At 43.5% G+C, this 19161-nt stretch overlaps 1 protein-coding gene, 5 non-coding genes and 5 pseudogenes across 6 annotated transcripts; 1 reads left to right on the top strand and 10 right to left on the bottom strand.

The window, feature by feature from the left end:
- The first annotated feature begins 425 nt into the window (after nt 1-425).
- On the top strand, nt 426-3763 carry LOC123143621 (phosphopantetheine adenylyltransferase). The gene is made up of 6 exons (XM_044562558.1): nt 426-737; nt 1040-1111; nt 2714-2773; nt 3004-3098; nt 3228-3297; nt 3394-3763. The coding sequence occupies exons 1-6, from the start codon at nt 501-503 to the stop codon at nt 3544-3546; spliced, it is 687 nt and encodes a 228-aa protein (XP_044418493.1). The 5' UTR covers nt 426-500; the 3' UTR covers nt 3547-3763.
- A 10344-nt stretch (nt 3764-14107) lies between these two features.
- LOC123146553 (uncharacterized) lies at nt 14108-14192 on the bottom strand (annotated as a pseudogene).
- Nucleotides 14193-14353: 161 nt separating this feature from the next.
- LOC123146582 (uncharacterized) lies at nt 14354-14440 on the bottom strand (annotated as a pseudogene).
- A 206-nt stretch (nt 14441-14646) lies between these two features.
- LOC123146562 (uncharacterized) lies at nt 14647-14720 on the bottom strand (annotated as a pseudogene).
- Nucleotides 14721-15039: 319 nt separating this feature from the next.
- On the bottom strand, nt 15040-15154 carry LOC123146563 (small nucleolar RNA Z278). The gene has a single exon (XR_006472805.1). It is a non-coding gene; the product is annotated as a small nucleolar RNA Z278 (small nucleolar RNA).
- A 1126-nt stretch (nt 15155-16280) lies between these two features.
- On the bottom strand, nt 16281-16386 carry LOC123146649 (small nucleolar RNA snoR97). The gene has a single exon (XR_006472858.1). It is a non-coding gene; the product is annotated as a small nucleolar RNA snoR97 (small nucleolar RNA).
- A 248-nt stretch (nt 16387-16634) lies between these two features.
- On the bottom strand, nt 16635-16731 carry LOC123146532 (small nucleolar RNA Z223). The gene has a single exon (XR_006472785.1). It is a non-coding gene; the product is annotated as a small nucleolar RNA Z223 (small nucleolar RNA).
- A 70-nt stretch (nt 16732-16801) lies between these two features.
- LOC123146505 (uncharacterized) lies at nt 16802-16894 on the bottom strand (annotated as a pseudogene).
- A 927-nt stretch (nt 16895-17821) lies between these two features.
- LOC123146629 (uncharacterized) lies at nt 17822-17925 on the bottom strand (annotated as a pseudogene).
- Nucleotides 17926-18009: 84 nt separating this feature from the next.
- On the bottom strand, nt 18010-18097 carry LOC123146628 (small nucleolar RNA snoR1). Its single transcript, XR_006472840.1, has one exon. It is a non-coding gene; the product is annotated as a small nucleolar RNA snoR1 (small nucleolar RNA).
- A 70-nt stretch (nt 18098-18167) lies between these two features.
- Nucleotides 18168-18259, bottom strand: LOC123146630 (small nucleolar RNA snoR1). Its single transcript, XR_006472841.1, has one exon. It is a non-coding gene; the product is annotated as a small nucleolar RNA snoR1 (small nucleolar RNA).
- Nucleotides 18260-19161: the final 902 nt, after the last annotated feature.

Below are 19161 nucleotides of genomic sequence, written 5' to 3'. Positions count from 1 at the left end.
TTCGGGAAAGGAGCGAGCTAATTGGCCGTGAACACGGACGAGAGGAGGAAGACGTGGGAAAAAATATATAAACGAATATTCGGTTTTACAGTTTAAATTTGAGAGGTCTGTTCGGCCGCAGCTCAAACCAACCCTTAAAACACGATTTCCGCGCGGTTTTCAGTTCCGCGGTTTAAGGAGTCTAGGATCCTCTTAGACTAAATTGAAAAACCACATAAACATTGCAGGAAAAGTTGCAATAAAATATATATTTCTCAAAGATTCGTGTGGTTTTTTTAATCAAAAGTAACTCCGAAAGCTCTGAAAACGAATTGCAATTTGCAAGGCTAGGCAAAGCACCAACCCACCCGAGAAGCGGTGGTGGTGAGCGGCGAGTCGTCGGTTCAGTCAAACTCAACTCCATATAAGAAACGGAGCTTCTCCCCTCCACCGCCGCACACGCGAACCAACCCCGCCCCCACCTACCTTCCGTTACACGCTGCCGCTGCGCGCGCGTCGCCATGGTAGCAGCCATGGAGGAAACTTCCAATGTAGGCTCAGAGGAAACTTTGGCCGTCGTGAGTCCTGCGGGCCAAGCCGCCGTCACAGGGTCGGGCGACGGCACGGACCATCAGTCCGGTGAACCCGACGCGACGATTACAAGGCCGCCGCCGCCGTCCCGTAGTAATAATTATGGGGCCGTCGTCATCGGCGGCACCTTCGACCGCCTGCACCGCGGCCACCACCTCTTCCTCCAGGTGCGTCTCCGCCTGCCCGCCGTCATCTGCTCCGCCTCATGATCTCATCCTCGTCGCGCGGGCCGCCGCTGGCAAGCTGAGCCCCGTCGGCGCTCCGGTCGCCTGCCGTCCTCTCGTTCCGGCATCGTCTGCCTGGCGAATCGATCTCGATCGATTCGCTCGAGAGCAGCCGCGGGTTCTCTGTTTCTTCCGTGATTCCGTCTGAATCGCATATTTTCCTCCGTGAATCATAGCAGAGCCATGTGCTATCTCTAGACGAGACAAAAGGAAAACACTAAACTGGGCGTGTGATGTGACAACAGGCGGCGGCGGAGCTGGCGAGGGAGCGGGTCGTGATCGGCGTCTGCGACGGCCCGATGCTCGCCAAGAAGAAGGTTAGCTCAATCTCTCCTTCCTCGTTGATTTGTCACCTGCTGCTGTACATTTTTAACGTCCAAATTAATTAATTCTGGACACATAGTACTACTACTACTACAGTGCCGCTGTCGCATCAATTTTTACATAAAGTTTGAGACGCGAGACGTCTCAACCAGCATGCCATGCCAACTACTGTAGCTGATGCTGCTCCACATCTACATGTCCTCATAGCTGTTGGTCAGCTCTCAGCTCATACCAACCGAACCCTCTCTTGCACAAAAAAACGGGAAGGATCCTTCTGTCGTCCCATGCAATGCCACTTGAGTGCATAATTTTGGGGCATTGGAACCCTTGAGAAATTTTTCTATGTAGCATTTCCTTGCACTATATTTAAAAAAAAACATGAATTGACTCAAACCTCTTGGAAATAATCATCAGTTGCTAAGGTTCAGTAAGACTACCTACAATAGGAGTAACATAGGTAGTAACATCACACATATCTATGTTAAATAGATGATGTGGCATGCAATAAATGAAGAAAGAGATGAAAGTGGTAACATAGCTAGTTACTACTAGTATGAGTAATATCACACATATCAAGGCAAGATGTGTCTATAGCCTAATAAATGAAGTGCTTCATGTTATTACCTCTGTCCGGGTTTATTAGGCCTCCTTGTATTTTGTGCCAGATTTTGACTATCTATATTATTAAAAATATATAAATTATATGATACAAAAATTACACCATTGGATTTGTGTTTGAAAGAGCTTTCCAACAATATAATTTTTGTGACATATAGTTTACATTTTATTAGTTAAATTTGCAAGTCAAACTTTAGCACAAAATAGAATGGGGCCTAATAAACCCGGACGGAGGGAGTACCACACATATGTTACTCCCCACTATAGAGGTAGTAACATAGACTAGTAACATGGACATGTTACTAGTCTATATTACTACCCATTGTGGCTAGTCTAAGGTAAAACTTGGTAGAAATTCAGCTATGCATGATACCAATGAGCATGGCATGTTAATCCGGCACTTACTTTTTTCTACTCCCTCCGTTCCTAAATATTTGTCTTTCTAGAGATTTCAACAAGTGACTACATACGAAGCAAAATGAGTGAATCTACACTCTAAAATATGTATATATATCTGTATGTGGTAGTCCATTTAAAATCTTTAAAAAGATAAATATTTAGGAACGGAGGGAGTATTTTGTACGCTCTTGGAAGCATGTTAATCAAAGCAGGGAGGCCCTAAGCGTGTCACTGTCATAAAAAGATATGTACATTGATAAGTAGTTGAGCAGTACCGTTAGCGAGCAATCTTCCATTCTACGAATACAACCGGGCAACTACACAAAATTCAATGAATGTGGACAGGGTGTTGAAGCTCCATGGGCACCTGACACACACCTCTGGTAGGGGTTACTCAATCATTGGTTGAGCTGCATATATCCACCTCAAAGCATCAATTATTAGTTGAATTGCATACATTCTCTTTGTAAAAGCTGCCTAGCTATTGGTCGTGGCCTCTAGATTTATTCTAGATAAAATCTATGTGCATATATCTGATGGCCATCTCTTGTTTTTGGTGGTTCATTTGCACTTTGCAGTATGGTTACCTGATACAACCAATCGAGACGCGGATGGAAAATGTCAAGGATTATATCAAGGTATCTTTCATCCAATCGTAAAAAGTCTCCTGTTCCTCAGCCTATGTATCACCTGAACTCAGCTCGCTAGATTAATAGGTAGTACTCGCTTATGTATAGCATCAATCTGCATTTTGGTACTAGAAAGTGACAATTACTTGTACCCTGCTACTTGCACTTCAGCCAGTAAGCCTGAAATTTAGCTTCAAGTCTTTTCATATATCTTACACATTTCGCTGTCAACTCGCTAGTCTATCAAGCCGGATCTTGAGGTTCATGTCGAACCAATCATCGACCCTTATGGCCCCTCCATTGTCGATGAGGCTCTGGAGGCAATCGTTGTCAGGTTAGGCTTCTTAATAGCCCGGCCTGCTTCTTTTTTTAACAGGATTTCTACTTTTCTAGCACGCCGAAGTAACATGTAAAAAAAATCTATATTTAATCTGTTATTATTTCCATGCCATTCTTGGATCAGCAAGGAGACATTGCCAGGAGCGCATGCTGTCAACAGGAAGAGGGCCGAGAGAGGCCTCACACAGCTGGAGGTTTGGTTGCAACAACACTAACTATTTGCTCCAGAAACTACAAATTTTAGGTAGGTGCTGCAAGATGACAAACTGATTTTTCTATCATTCTCCTAGATTGAGGTGGTGGAACTAGTGCCAGAGAAGTCTACAGGGAACAAGATCAGCTCTACAGCATTCAGAAAGATTGAGGCCGAAAAGGCACTGCAGCAGCAAAAGCTGGACCAGCAGGAGGAGCAACAAACAGTTCAGCTGGAGTGCAGGACATAGCCAACCATCTTATCATTGTTCAGCTGGCAGATTAATGCATTGCAAATCGTGTGCTTACAAGTTCTACTTTACATGCATTTTTTTTTACAAAAGAGTAATATATATACAAAAGGATAGCAGCAGAGCACTTCTTTGGCTCTTGTAAAAATGGGTACCAAACTTAAGGATTACACAATTTTCTCAAATCAGCAGAGTTAAAAGGTTTCTTAATTCTTAACATACACGAAGGCAGAAAAGTTTTTTTTTCTGAGCAAACACCGATTACAACGCTTACACATGCACTCCCACTGCGAAAGACCGGATCGAAATTACAGAGCTTGAAGATTGACGAAGTCACCACCAGCTCACTGTCGTCACCTCCCAATGAAAGAATACCACATCATATTTACTTGTCTCACTTTTACCAAGAAAAGCCCTCTGTGTGGAAGAAAGTTGCCCATAGAAGTACGTATCATGAGACCGAACTGCTTTAACCAAAATATAGGCTAAATTGATTTTTTTTTATTCTGTTCGGTTTGAAAAATAGACACTATTTGGTTGTCGGTTTTATGGTTTTCAATCGACAAAAACTGTATACATCAAAGTAACATAATTGTGAGTCTGTCATCCTTGTTTCTCTCCAGCGTAAGCACAAGCCGGTTAGTCTAAGTCGCTAGCTAGCTAGTGTGTTGTTTAGACAATTGTACACAGTTTTTTTTCCCGAAACAGAGGTAAATGCTTTGCCTCATCTCACTAATAAAGAATAGATAATTGTCCCGTTAATTAACAAAAAACCAGGCAAAACAGTGACAACCTCCCACAGCAAAGGGCACCGACACACACTGCTGAGAGGGAGACCATCGTTCGAGGCCGCTCACAAGAGCCATCGTCATCACTTCTCCCTGAGCAAGCAACTCCAGACTTTGCCTCATCGAACCCGCCGCCACCGTAGAACCGCGTTAACCCATCGAAACGACGGCCAACCTCGCACACCACCGCGGCAACCCCGCACGCTCGCGCCATGGTCACCACGCCCACGCATCGACGCCAAGCCTCCATGCCACCTAGAATGGAACGAAGCAGGGCGGCACCGACGCCACACGGGCTTTGCCCGACGATGCTCCCCGGCGGCAACGAGGGGAGGAGGGGCGGCCACCGCTGTTTTTGATCTAGGATCCGCCTGTGTCGCTCCAAGGGAGCGACGCGGGGAAGGGGGGTCGTATCTTCTTTTGTTTCCTGAAACCGAAAGGAAAACACACTATTGTACATATATTCATGCAAGCACAAGTGCATCGGTCTAGTCATCAATTATGGGATGTTGATTGATTACAAATATCTTTGTAGCTCCAGAGTGTTTCAGTTTATGCTCCTACCTACCGTGGATATACAAGAGAGTTCTACAATCTAATGAGGCTACTATGAAATATTTAGTCATGGGTGGGGCAAACTCTTCTATTCTGGTTCATGGTATATATGGTTCATCTATGGGGGAGATCGAGCTTAAGAATGAATGATTCGTAACCCCGATGGGTTCCTCGGTTCTAGGACCCGTTGGTCAAAGGAAAAGGGGGGTTTGGATTCCAGGACAAAGACGTATGAGGCGAGAGTCTCACAATTCCTTTGAGAAGGGTGTGATACCACCACCCACATCGCTCTTTCCAGGAGGTTGGCTGCCTATCCTAGATCTTACCATTTCTAAGAAGATCCCTTGTTTGATCTGGTTTAGTTTTAGTATCAAGGTTCTTTTTCTATTTCCATATGTATGGGTCAGATTCAGGTGCCTAATCAAGTAGAACATCTATATACTTTTAGATGATTGACATTTGTATGTACGTGAGTATAACAAATCGCTACATGGTCACTCAAAAAAAGCAGTCGTGTGAATAGAAAAAAAAACGTTTCGGGGAGGAGCTCTGGCGACGCCCAGGGCGACTCGCTCGTGACGGGAATGGCGGAGGCGCCGGCCCTAGCGCTCATCGGGTCAGGCCGCGAGGAGCGGCGGAGGTTGGATGGCCACCTCGGCGACGAGTGGAGCATCTTTAGGAGGCGGGGAAGGGAGATCCTTCGGAGAGCGCGGGATCCAGAGGGCTGTCTGCGGCGTCTTCGGCAGAGGATGCAAGGCTTCTTCAATTTAGATTGAGTGGATTCTCAATTGAAGGAAGGGAGAGCTACGGCGACGATTGAGGCGGTCGCACCAGATTTGTTGAAGCCGGATTCTCCGCCGGAGGCCGATCTGGTGAGTAATTGGGGAGAGAAAGGGGCAGTTTCCGATGCATTCAGCATCCTGGTGAATGGGGGATTTGGAAATAGCGCCGTTTCTTGTGCGAAATTAAATTCAGGAGTTACTAGTTTTGATTTGGAGACGAAATTTGAGGAGGGTGAGGCTTATTTCACGGGAGCGGGGCACGATTTTGGGTCGCAATCTCCTGTCATTGCTTCCAGTCGCTCTGCTGTTCGTTTGTTTCAGGGAAACATGACAGGCCAGGACTCCCCTTCGGCTATGGCTGGGAAGAGCCAAGTTGATCAGGCTGCTGCGGCCGGGTCTGGCAGCGGTCAGGACGGGATGCTGGAGGAGGAGCCAACCTCCCAGGTTGCGGTGAACAGCGAGCCGACGACAATCACTGCCTCGCCTCCCCTGATGAAAGGCAAGGCCGCTGTAGGGGGGCCGAGTGGCCTAGTTCTGGCTACTCCGAGGACCTCCATTGGTTTCGCTGCCACGACGACGACGCCTCCTACCCTCCGTAGGAACAGCAAGGCCAAACTGATCAACGACAAGCCGATCGTCATCGACATGGAGGCGGCTTTGCGGGCGGTGGCGGACAAGCTGGTGGTGGGTCGGGTACTTTCGCCATACCTGGCTGACCCCTAGGCCGTCGTCAACGAGCTGAAAGGGCCTTGGCGGCTGCGCGGCGAGGCGGCGGCCCAGAGGGTCAAAAGCGAAGATGGGCGTTTCGTCATCACCTTCTCGAAGGAGGGAGACCGATGTCATGTGCTGCAAGCTGGACCATGGCACTACAGAAATGATGTCGTCCTGCTCGCGGCGTTTGATGGAAGCGGTGACCCTGTGGATGTTCCCCTGGATTCTTTCAGAATTTGGGTGCAAATCCATGGGTTGCCGGTTCCGATCAAGACCGTGGAAATGGGATGGACTCTAGGCGACAAGCTTGGCACCGTCATTGCGGTGTCACACAAGAACAAGAAGATCGTCGACGAGTACATTCGCGTCCGCGTCGAGCATCAGGTGGTCGAGCCAGTGAGGAAGTTCATCGACACAACCGACGCAGGGGGCACTAAAAAGATTTACTTTCCAGTTAAATATGAAAAGCTGCCTAATTTCTGTTTATGCTGCGGCATCGTGGGGCACACTACGGCTAAGTTCTGTGGACTCCCTAGTGAGCTACGGAAGAAGAACTTCTGCATCGACCTCAAGGCTCCAGCACACCCGAGAGACTTGCACGCTTCGGGGGCTTCGTCCGGGCCTCTCCTCGATTATGGAGGGCTGTCGGTGGCCCCTGGAGAGGCGGAGGCGGCGGGCAGGCCCAAGCTCCCGGAGAAGATGATCAAGGCGGTGACCACAGGTGTCCAGAAGCTCTCGGTCGCCGCGGCGCCTTTGCTCCCCACTTCTGTTGGTATACAGACTAGTGGGAAGGAGACGCTGGCGGCCGGGGGCCTCTCCCTCCATGATGCGGAGATGAACATTGCATCTGGCATGGAAGACGGGCCGGATCAGGCTGCTGTAGGGGTTAAGGGGGGCACTCCCTCCATCGTCTTGAGTGCTCCCGAGACCCCTGCTGCTGCTGTTGAGGTGTGGCACATGAAAGATACTGATGGTGCTCCTATAGTCAGCCACGGAGATCTGGCGGAGGTGCAGGGCACTAATGGCATGGGTGCTAGCTCCATCAACATGAGCGCCCATGCTAAAGGGGTGGCTGCTGAATCTATTCGGGGTCGATGGAAAAGGTTGTACAGAGACGAGCAACTGGAGCGCGCTGCCGTTCATGGCGTGTGTGCCAAGCATGTGAAGTTTGAGGTCCCTTCACCCCCAAACAGTGGCAGCGAAATGTCCAGTCGCAAGGGTGCCTTTGCAGCCATCCTGGAGAGCACGGCTGGTAGCAAAAGGAGTCTTTCTGATGATCAAAATTTAGTGTTTAGTATGGATAGCACTAGTTCTGAGAGCTTAGAGTATAAGAGTGCAAATGATAGAACTGTTTCTTGTAAAAGAGTCTGTACTAAGAGGGTTGAGGCTGTAGTTGGTGTAGATGGGTCTATTGTTCATGTAACTGAGGAAAGGGAGGGAAGAGAGGAGGAGGCTGGGGATAGGAGGAGGGAATCAGTGGGTGAGGAAAAAGAGAATGGGGATGCAACAAAGGAAGCTACCGGCCTTGGGGCTGCCGGTGACCTGACGGGCGCAGAGGACGCCCGTCAGGAGCCATGAAAATGATGAGTTGGAACTGTCGAGGCTTGGGTCAGCCTCGTACAGTTCAAGAGTTGGTGTGCCTCTCTAAGACGCACAGACCCGATGTTATCTTTTTATCTGAAACAAGGAAAAATAAAGAGTATGTTGAGAGTTTGCGCTACAGGTTGGGTATGAATAATGTGTTTACTGTTTTTGGCCATGGTAAAGGTGGAGGACTAGCTGTGTTTTGGGATGAGGCCTACTCTTGTGAGCTGAACAAATATGGGGATCATTTTATTGATATGTATGTCGGCAAGGGAGATGGAACAAAGTGGAGGTGCACTTTCATTTACGGTGAGCCTAAGGCGAGCCAAAGGTACGTTATGTGGGATCTCTTGAGACAGTTAAAACCTCTTGGTGTAGGAGCTTGGTTTATGGTGGGAGATTTTAATGAAGCTATGTGGCAAAATGAGCATTTCTCTCGCCACAAGAGGTCTATTAGGCTTACGGCTAATTTTAGGGAAGCCCTGTCCGAATGTAATCTATATGACTTGGGTTTTCATGGTGTGCCTTGGACGTATGATAATAAGCAAGATGGGTTCAAGAATGTTAAGGTACGGCTTGATCGTGCGGTGGCTTGCCCACTTTGGTCTTCTATGTTCCCTCGATGTAAGGTATCCCATATTATAAGCTCCAGGTCTGATCATTGTCCTATTTTTATTGAATTGTTGGGTTCTCCCAAAGTTGGCACTTTTGTTAAACAGTTGAAATATGAATCTTATTGGGAGAGGGAAGGTGGGGCTTTGGATGATCAGATTAGTGCTTGCTGGAATAGAGATTCTAATATTAATGATCTTGGTGATGTTGCAAATAAGCTAGACAAACTAATGAAATCCCTTCATGGGTGGGGTCGCGTTCATATTGGGTATCTGCCAAAGAAACTGGAGCGGGCTCGTAAAAGACTAAAAAAATTGTTTAGCAGGAATGGTCATTCTGCAGGTTTGGAAAGAAAGAAAATACTTACAGAGATGGATGAACTTCTTATAAAGGAAGAAATGCTTTGAAAGCAAAGATCTCGGTTGGACAAGATAAGAGGAGGAGACCGTAATACTAATTATTTTCAGAGGAAGGCTTCCTGGAGATCAAAGAAAAATCATATTTCTGCTCTAAGGAAGGAGGATGGGTGCCTCACGGAAAATTTGGAGGAGATGAAAGGTATCACTAACTCATTCTTTAAACAACTTTACTCATGTGATGATTCAGTTGACCCGTCCCATATTATTTCGCTGGTCAATCCCCTTGTCTCTGATGATATGAATGAGGAGCTTTGCAAACCTTTTACGGATCAAGAGATTAGTGATGCGCTTTTTCAAATGGGGCCGTTAAAGGCTCCGGGGCCGGATGGTTTTCCTGCAAGGTTTTTCCAGCGGAATTGGAGTTTGATCAAGGAGGATATTATTAAGGCTGTCTAACAGTTTTTTATTTCTGGAGTTATGCCTGAGGGGATTAATAACACAACTATTGTTCTCATCCCGAAAATTAAGAACCCTCAGTCTATTAAAGATTTCAGGCCGATCAGTTTGTGCAATGTTATCTACAAGATTATTTCCAAATGCCTTGTTAACAGACTGAGGCCGCTCCTTAATGGTATGATTTCCCCTACTCAAAGTGCGTTTATTCCGGGAAGATTAATTTCTGACAATGCTCTCATAGCCTTTGAATGTATGCATTCGTTGAGTACGCTTAAAGATTTAAGAGGGGAATTTTGTGCGTATAAGTTGGATTTGGCGAAAGCTTATGATCGTGTAGACTGGCATTTCTTGCAATGTATGATGGGGGCTTTGGGTTTTGCGCCGAGGTGGATAAATTGGATTATGTCGTGTGTTACATCGGTGAAATTTGCCGTCCGCTTCAATGGACAGTTGCTGGAGTCTTTTTCACCTTCAAGGGGACTTAGGCAGGGGGGCCCTTTATCTGCGTACTTGTTCCTTTTTGTTGCTGAGGCACTTTCTTTGCTGCTTAATGATGCTTCAGCCAGAGGATCTCTTCAGGAGTTTCATTTGAATAGACATGCGCCAGGTATTTCTCACTTGTTGTTTGCGAACGACAGTATGTTATTTTTCAAAGGCTCCATTGATCAAGCAATTGTCATTAAAAATATTCTGACGAAGTACGAGAAAAGGACTGGACAGTTATTAAGTCCTGATAAATGTTCCATGATGTTTGGGAAAAAGTGCAGTTTGGAGAATCAAGTGACTATTATGGTAATCTTAAAAATTACGGTCGATGGGTTCGAAGATAAATATCTTGGACTTCCGGTTCCTGAGGGAAGAATGAAAGCTGGTAAGTTTCAATCTACTAAAGATAAGGTTTTGAAAAGGCTCTCTGACTGGATAGAGAAATACGCGTCGTGTGGGGTGAAAGAAGACTTAATAAAATCGGTTATTCAAGCTCTACCTGTGTATGCTATGGGTATTTTTAAGTTCCCGGCTTCCCTTTGTAAGGAGTGAACACATATTATCAGGAATTTTTGGTGGGGAGATGAGGAAGATCAAAGAAAAACACATTGGTTAGCTTGGGACAAATTAACTAGATCTAAAGGTAAGGGAGGTATGGGATTCCGGGATCTCAGATTATTTAACCAAGCCCTCTTAGCCAAACAAGCGTGGAGGTTATTGGTTCATCCGGATTCGTTGTGTGCTAAGCTGATGAAGGCAAAGTATTACCCTCATGGACATATTCTTGATACAGTGTTTCCTCAGTCAGCATCAGTGACTTGGCAGGGTATTATGCATGGTCTGGAATTGCTTAAGAATGGTGTCATTTGGCGGGTGGGTGATGGATCTAGCATTAATATTTGGAGGGATAATTGGTTACCCAGGAACACTGGACTTAAAATTTCAGCTAAAAGGCATAATACTAGATTGAAGTGGGTCTCTGATTTGTTCTTGAGTGGGAGAAAGGCATGGGATGAAAATTTGATCAAGTATCTTTTCTATCCCCATGATGCAGAGGAGGTTCTTAAGATTCGTATTCATGCTTATGGGGATGGAGATTTTATTGCGTGGCACTATGAGAATAACGATATATTTTCCGTTAAAAGTGCGTACAATTTAGCACTTAAGTTGAAGGATAGCCAAGATAAATTGGGTCAATCTAGTGGCTATCCATGCGGAGAAAGAAGACTCTGGAATTTAATTTGGAAGGCTAATATCCCTCAAAAGATAAGGATTTTTGCTTGGAGGGCCGCGACCGATAGCTTGGCGGTCCAGACCAATAGAGTTAAGCACCATCAGATTACTTCAAGTATGTGCTCCATTTGTGGAGTAGAAGAGGAAAGCACATTTCATGCCCTAGTTATTTGTCCTAAGGCTCATGCACTGTGACTGGCCTTGAGAGAATCGTGGAATATTCCTGATGAAGAGTGGTTCAAATTCTCGGGACCAGATTGGCTATTGATTTTGTTGGATTTTTTGAGCTTGCAACAGAGAGAGCAAATTTTGTTTCTGTTCTGGCGAGCATGGCACCTGAGAAATGATTTAATTTTTGGGAAAGGGAAGGAATCCATTGCTGCATCTGCAATTTTGTGGTAAACTATTGGTCTTCTTTTACGTCCAGTCACAACTCTGTTGAGGTTGTTACTAGTAACAAAGGTAAAGGGAAAATGGGAGGTGCTACATCAGGTTTCGCAACATCACAAGAACAGGTGGGATGGAAGCCTCCTCCAGATGATTATATCAAGATCAATGTTGATGCCAGCTATCTGGAGAGTATTAGTGCGGCCAGTGGGGGGGTGGTTGTTAGGAACTCATCTGGTGAAGTTATTATTTCTTCATGGGACTTTCTAGGTCAGTGTTGCAGCATGAACAAAGCCGAGCTACATGCTTGTCTGGCAGGCCTTTATATAGGTATTACTCTTCATCAATCCATTATTTTGGAGACTGATTGTGCTTTTGTCCGTTCTTTCCTTGCAAATGAGAATCTTGACAGGTCTCCGCTCATTGATTTGAAGAAAGAAGCCTTGAGTATATTGACGATGCTCAAGAATTTTAAAATTGCAAAAATTAATCGGCAGGCCAATAAGGTGGCGCACGAAATTGCGAAGTTTAGCTTTATAAATAAATCTGATGGGATTCTTCTTAATAGTGTTCCGCCCTGTGTGGCGGATTGTAATAACATTATTAATTAATTAATATAGGGGTTTTTTTCAAAAAAAAAACAAATCGCTACATGATACACTGTTTTAATTAATGATGTGTACTTCGGTCTGAACCGACAAATTTTGGTTAATAAGGTCAGTGGCAATTCTTATTGTGATTATTTCGGTTGCTATTTTATAGATACCCAAATAAACCAAACTATATAAACAAACACCCACCCCTAACTTCAGGTTTAAATTCAGAAAATGTAATCTGACAGTGATATCATTCGTGAACCCAAAAAAAAAAACTACCATATGAAGTACAGAAAACATTTTAAAGCTAAGCCTCTGGCCATGGATGAAATGGGAACACACAACTAATATCGGATTCATTCTGAAGGATACAAAATCTGGTGCCTCAAGGATAGAATGGAACTTGGCAACTTAACAGAGTTCAGATGGTTATCTTATTCATCAAGGAAAACCGTATCCAGTATTTGAAGCACAGAAAACTTCAAATTAAAAATACATTGAAAATATTTCTGGCTATCTTATTCCTTCGATTGTTCACCGGCCCCCCAGAACTTCAAACTTGCACTAAACAGTATCTGATGCAATAATTGCTTTCGCCAAGCATGATCTTGAGGAATATGTCGAGCATCACCGACCCTTATGGCCCCTCCACTGTTGATGGAGCTTACAAGGGAAATCAAGCTTGCAAAAAAATGAAGTCTTTAAACGGAGGTTATTTCTCTTCAATTATTGAACAGAATGAGACATTGCCAGAAGGGCATGCTGTTAACAGGAAGAGGGCAGAGAAATCAACAGGGAAAAGATCAGCTGTACAGCATTAAGAAAGATTGCGGCCAAGAAGGAGCCGTACCAGCAAACGCTGGACCAGTAGGTTCGTATTGGAATGCAGGACATAGCCAACGGGAGAATGTCACATGATACCAACACTCCCATGATACCAATTCGAAAAATTCAAATTTAAACATGTAAAAAATTATGAAAAAAAATCATGGATGTTCTCAACATACGTGTCTACAAGCCCTAAAAAAATCAGATCCAAATTCGATATACACAATGAGAAACAAAAAAGACAAATTCAGCATGAATAGTGTCAAATAATGACAAAACATGAATAGTGTAAAAAAACTACACTGTTCACAACAGATTTGTCTTTTTTGTTTCTCAATGTGTATATCGAATTTGGGTCTGATTTTTTTAGGGTTTGTAGAAACGTATGTTGATAACATCCATGCTTTTTTTCAGAAATTTTTGACACATTTAAATTTGAATTTTTCGAATTGGTACCATGGGAGTAAGTGTTGGTATCATGTGATATTCTCCCCATAGCCAACAATTATCATGTCAGTATACTAAAGTTAACTTTAGCATGTGAGGTCGTGATGTACTCCATTAGGTTCGTATTGCCAAACTAGACTATCCTCTTGGTCCGCAAACAAATGGATCATCAGCTTCACAAAACCACAAAATCATCAAATAAAACTACATAAGAAACACACAAAGTCATTGGCCTCATAGAGAAGATTAGATTGTTCCACATAAGAAAATTCAGACATATGCTTGTCTGTAGTTTAATCCTTGGCCGCAACATCACAAATAACAATGGCACTAGGAAGAAAATACATGAAAAAAGATCCCACTTCCACATTAGCTTAGCAACAAAGATCTACTACCTCTGTCTGGAATTAATTGACGATCAAATGGACATCCATTTGAGTCCATTTGAGCGTCAACTAATTCCATCCATTTGAGCGTCGACTAATGCCGGACAGAGGAAGTATCAACTCCATCAAACATGGTGTCACAACCAGGATAAAAAAGCTCTTCTCAAGTGCAATGGCTCACATCTATATAACAAGTTTTTCAGTCAAATGGACATCTATCATTTGTGCGCACAGTATAATTGTATAATCATAATCCATCATTTGGTGTAAGGATCCTCATATCCCATTCTCAACTTGTAAAAAATGGAACAAATCCAAATAGGATAGATAAAATAGAACAAAAAAACAAAGATGGATCAGACTTCTGGCTTGGAATCCTCGATAAAGGATTACAGTTGCACTATAATCAAGTCGATAATTTGGGGAAAGGGGCCATTAATTTTCTGAGCAGTGCATTCAATGTACATGCGAGAAGCATGAAACAGCAATCTGTTTTGTTGCAGCACGTGTGAACGTTCTTCACCAGTACAAATGGCAAAATCATCAACAGTTGCAAGGGCAAAGGTGAGGCAATCCCGAAACATTACAGATGGCATTTCATTGCTCAGTCATAGCATATGACTTGCCACCAGATGCTTCTCTGAAGTCTGACATGCGAAAATACAAAATTCATCACCGCAATGCCACAAAACTACGCAAAAACAAGAAAATATCTAAGAACACAATTAGAAGAAAAATGGATGAAAGAAGATGCACTTGCACATGGGATCAGAATGAAATTAAAGATGCTATCAGCCGCTGGACATCAGAAACACGGACCAACTTTGCTTCATTGCATCCAAAAAAGAGACTTTGGGGGGAAAAGAAGATGAGTAAAAATTCGGCAAAGTCATCATCAGAGACTTAAATACTAAGAATCAGATCATAGATCATATCGTTGCAGTATTTTCTCATCCTTTGATTCATGGAGCCATTGAACCAGCCCTATTGATCATTTCCTGGGTGTGGGAGTAATGACTGCATGGAGCTATAGTTACCAGAAAATAATATCAAGTGAAAATGAAATGAATGCAGACATTTTTTATTTTCTTGCGCATCATTTATCTACATTTTATGTTCTATTAAATCAAGTTCTGTTTAAGACAAATAAGATTGCATCTCTTCCGGAAATCAGAGATATTTGTGAGAGGATACCTAAACTCAGCAAATATGATACAGAAATGTTAGTTTTATCAGTTGAAAACAAAAACTTGAAAACAGCAAATTACATGTGATCCTCAAGAACCTCAGACTTACCCATCGATGTCATGTGGATACAGCGCCTCCAGGTAGGTTCATCCTGTAAACAGGATCCTGGAGCCATCTGCACCTCCAAATGTTGGGCATATCATCATTGGAATTTCAGATGATGTTTCAGAACAAATTACAATCTCCTAATTCAGATTAAGTACACATGGAAGATATCACACTGGGCTAATTAATCATGATTTTCCAGGTATCACCACTGCTTTTATAAACTGCAATGGCTATCAGGTTTTTCAGTCATGAATTCTCAGAAGCAGAACTGTTGGAAGTGTTATCAAAACAGAAAACAAAAATCTCTAAAGTAAAGAGTGCAAAAATAAGAATTAATATTCATATGGCTCATATTAAGAAATTCAACCATCACTCAAATGAAAACAACAGGAGTGTTCAACAAACACATGTCACCCTTGGTTTGCACAGGAAGAAATGAATTCACAAGGTGGAAAAGAAAGTGACAACTAGAGCGTGCTAATGCAAGGCATCAGATAATAAGCGGATATTATTAGATATTATTAGTCCACACATGGAACTTTCCAGTGAGAGTGTAGGATAAATCTCAACCTGGCAGGGCGAAAGCTCTTAGGCAACAACTGCGGATGTTTTGAGAAACAAGCCATAAATTTATCATCATAGCAATGTTATTTCCCCAATATCAAATCAGACCCTATCAGAGTAACTATGACAAAAATTATAGCTCATCTGGACATAAATCCATAGCTAAAATATTAAGTTCATCATGTAGGGCTGTGTGAATAAAGACCAGCTGAAATTACATAAAACTCCTAACATGAAAGTAAAGCAACTTCATCCAGAAGAAATTACCATGACAAGAAGTCAAACGCCTGAGAGTGATAAGACAACCCAGTAGAAATCTCTTGGTTAAGAAGTGATAAGATAACCCAGTAGATATCTCTTGCTGTAATCATTCAATGGTTTTAAGTTGTGAGGTATAGAACTATGCCATAAAGATGTTCCAAGCATCATTCACTTACAAGTGAAATGTCTGTACCATTACTACATTAGCTACTAATTCGTGCTACAAGCTTCCAGCAAAATCAATTCCTTTAGACAATTCACCGCCAATTCATTTTGCGGCAACTGTTACAAAATCAGGTTTCAAGTTAAGAATATGGCCGAGGTAACTTGTTCTAGAACAATATTTCAGCTTGTTTCTCCACATATAGTAGCAATTACTGCAGGGACGCAGTGGAAATTTGTTTAATTTCGTGTCATTATTTAACTCCCATCTCGTAGGAACAAGAGACAAAGCTGATGACAACACACGCTCTACCGAGATTTTCAGCCTCTTCCACAAATCGGAAAAACTTGCGAGAGGATAGTTAAACTCGGCAACAATCAAAACTAAGAGCAAATGGTAAAACAGAGACCAACAACCAAAAGAAAGAAACATCTTTCATCAAAGAACCTCAGACTTGCCCATCAATTTCAAGCCTCCAGGTAGGATCCTGGTGTTCAACTGTTGGGATACGCATCATAAGGTCTTCAAACGAATTTGTAGTATTACAGAATCAGAAACTAAACTAGGATTGTACAATAGACAAAAGATGATAGATCATGGCTCAGATCGGTATAAAACAGGCTTCTCAGTCATGAATTTTCAGAAGCAGAACTGGCATGTTTGCTTAAAGTGTTTATCATCACCGCCATGAACAAAAAACATAATAACATAAATAAACCAAGATCATAAAAAAGGATCTGGTATTTACAGTGATTAACAAATTCAACCATGTTTTCCCTCGTCTTTGACCATGCGATCATTTCCACAGGAGTCATTACAGGTCTGTAACTGTAAAATGGGCTCATCACAGCTGTCAAAATCAAATTACCAAGAACGTGTCGACGGGAATTTTTGTTTGACGTGTGCATGTATGTAAGAGCTGCCGGTGCCCTGGCAGAGAGATCCCTAAGGGCAAAAGAGGGGCTAACTCAAATACAACAGAACACTGTTGCTTCAAGGGAACGAGTCCAGTGGAAACAAATCAGCCTCAAGAGACTGAACATCCCAATGACCAGATGACGAAGCACAAACAAATCGCAAGTTGAGACAAGACAATGCACAAAATTAAGATTGTGCTGTTCATGACCTATCTATTGATGAATTCCTGGGCGTTGGGAGCAATAAACCCCGGTTAACCATAAGTGCATCTTTAACATTGTTGTGCTACAACTTTCCTTGTAATCAGCAGACTTTCGCACCAAATGATTAGATTCTTGAGTTTTTTATGTGTTGTTGAATGCAAATAAGATTGATTCTGAACTGATAATCACCACACTTGAGTTTGTTTCTTCAGATGGCTTGCAGTGGATTCAGCTGCATAGATGAGACAGGCAGCGAGTGCATGAGTGAATCTCATGCCATTATAAAACTCGCATCTCGTAGCTCTTTCCACAAATCAGATGTGAGAGGACAGTTATACTTGACTTGTTCTATCAGTTTAAGAATAGCAGAAATTAAATTGAAATCAGCAAAAAAGTTTCATCAAATCACCAAGAACAGCTGTCATTCAGGTAAGCAAAAAATGCAACGTTAACAAAAAACAGAGAATTTCAAAGCTACAGCTCGACAGCCGACTGATTATAAATTCTAAATCGCCTACCATACAAATATGCACGAGAGACGTACAATAACATACTAAAATTGCAAACAAAAAGGACACAACTAATCTAAGAGTGAACCATGTAACAGGCTATACTCTGGCCAACGAAAATTGTAAAGCTGGCGCAAGCAACATCAAGAAAAGCTCAGACAGTTGCTATACTCTGCTCAACGAAGGGCGCCTCTCTCGAGAGGGGCGAACTTCTCATACAAGAGGTGTCAGAAGAAAGCGATGCTCATCACAGCTGTTGTTCATATTGACACCAAATGACAAGACAAACAACCAAGCGGAAAAGGAACATTCACAAGAAGAGATCTTGGTCATACGATGAGCTCAGAGGGTTGCTAATCTGCTCATGGAAGGGACGAGTCCCTTCTCATACAAGAGGTGTCAGAAATAAGCAGTGCTCATCACGGCCAACGGTTCTTACCAAGATGCTAGTTGTTGCAAATCCATCAAAAATAAACAAACAAATTAGCGCGTGATTGTGCTCAGATATGTTTGCTGCAATCTGCTCAGCGAAGCGCATCAAGGCGCTTCTCGTACAAGAGGTGTCAGAAATAGAGCAATCATCACTGCACAAAAACAACAGAAAATCGAGATCTAATGGCAGATGAGACGGCGAGAGAAAGTAGAGATGCCGCGCAGGACGAGAGGAAGAGGAGCCGCCGCCGCCGCGACATGAGCGGCCGTGGAGCGGAGGGACTGCGGCGGCGGTTCAAACCCTAGAGAGGTGCTGGGTTGGCGTCTATGCCCACGGTGGAGTTATATAGAGGGAGTGGGAGCGGGCCAAGATTTTGTGTGGGCATTTCGTCCTATGGGCCTGTAGTGGGTAGCTAAAATATCTAAGCCCTGTAGTCTTTTTTTTCGCTCAAAAAGAAAACTGCGGTGGTCAAACCTAAAAAATCATCATATTTTTCGCTCTAAATATGTCGAGAGCAACTAGTTAACTAGCGCTCTTTCGGGAGCCTCGCAACGATCAGCGCCACTTGACGCGCTTTCAGCCATTCGCCGCGTGTTGCGCTCTGGCGCTCCCTCCGGATTTTATTTTTTTTATTTTTCCGCACGCTTTTTTTGCTTTTTAAACGTTTTTTTCAGGGTTTTCGACGTTTTGGTTTTCCAACAGTCTTCCTTAGCTTTTTGATCAAAAAAATTCAAAAAAACAATTGCGCGGAAAAATGCATTTTCTTTTTTTTTTCCTTTCGCGAGAGTCACGGTTTTGCTTCCGCGAGAGGCACGGTTTTGCTTTCGCGAGAGTCACGGCCGTGCCTCTCGGAAACGAAAAAACGTGTTTTTTGTTTTTTTTTCCTTTTGCGAGAGTCACAGTTTTGCTTCCGCGAGAGGCACGGGTGTGCTTTCGCGAGAGTCGCGGTTTTGCTTCCGTGAGAGTCACGGGCGTGCCTCTCGGAAACGGAGTAAAAACGTGTTTTCTGTTTTTTTTTCTTTCGCGAGAGTCACGGTTTTTGCTTCCGCGAGAGGCAC

This window comes from Triticum aestivum, chromosome 6D (genome assembly GCF_018294505.1).
Source record: "Triticum aestivum cultivar Chinese Spring chromosome 6D, IWGSC CS RefSeq v2.1, whole genome shotgun sequence".
Lineage (NCBI taxonomy): Eukaryota > Viridiplantae > Streptophyta > Magnoliopsida > Poales > Poaceae > Triticum > Triticum aestivum.
This window is presented reverse-complemented; position numbering and strand designations above follow the sequence as displayed.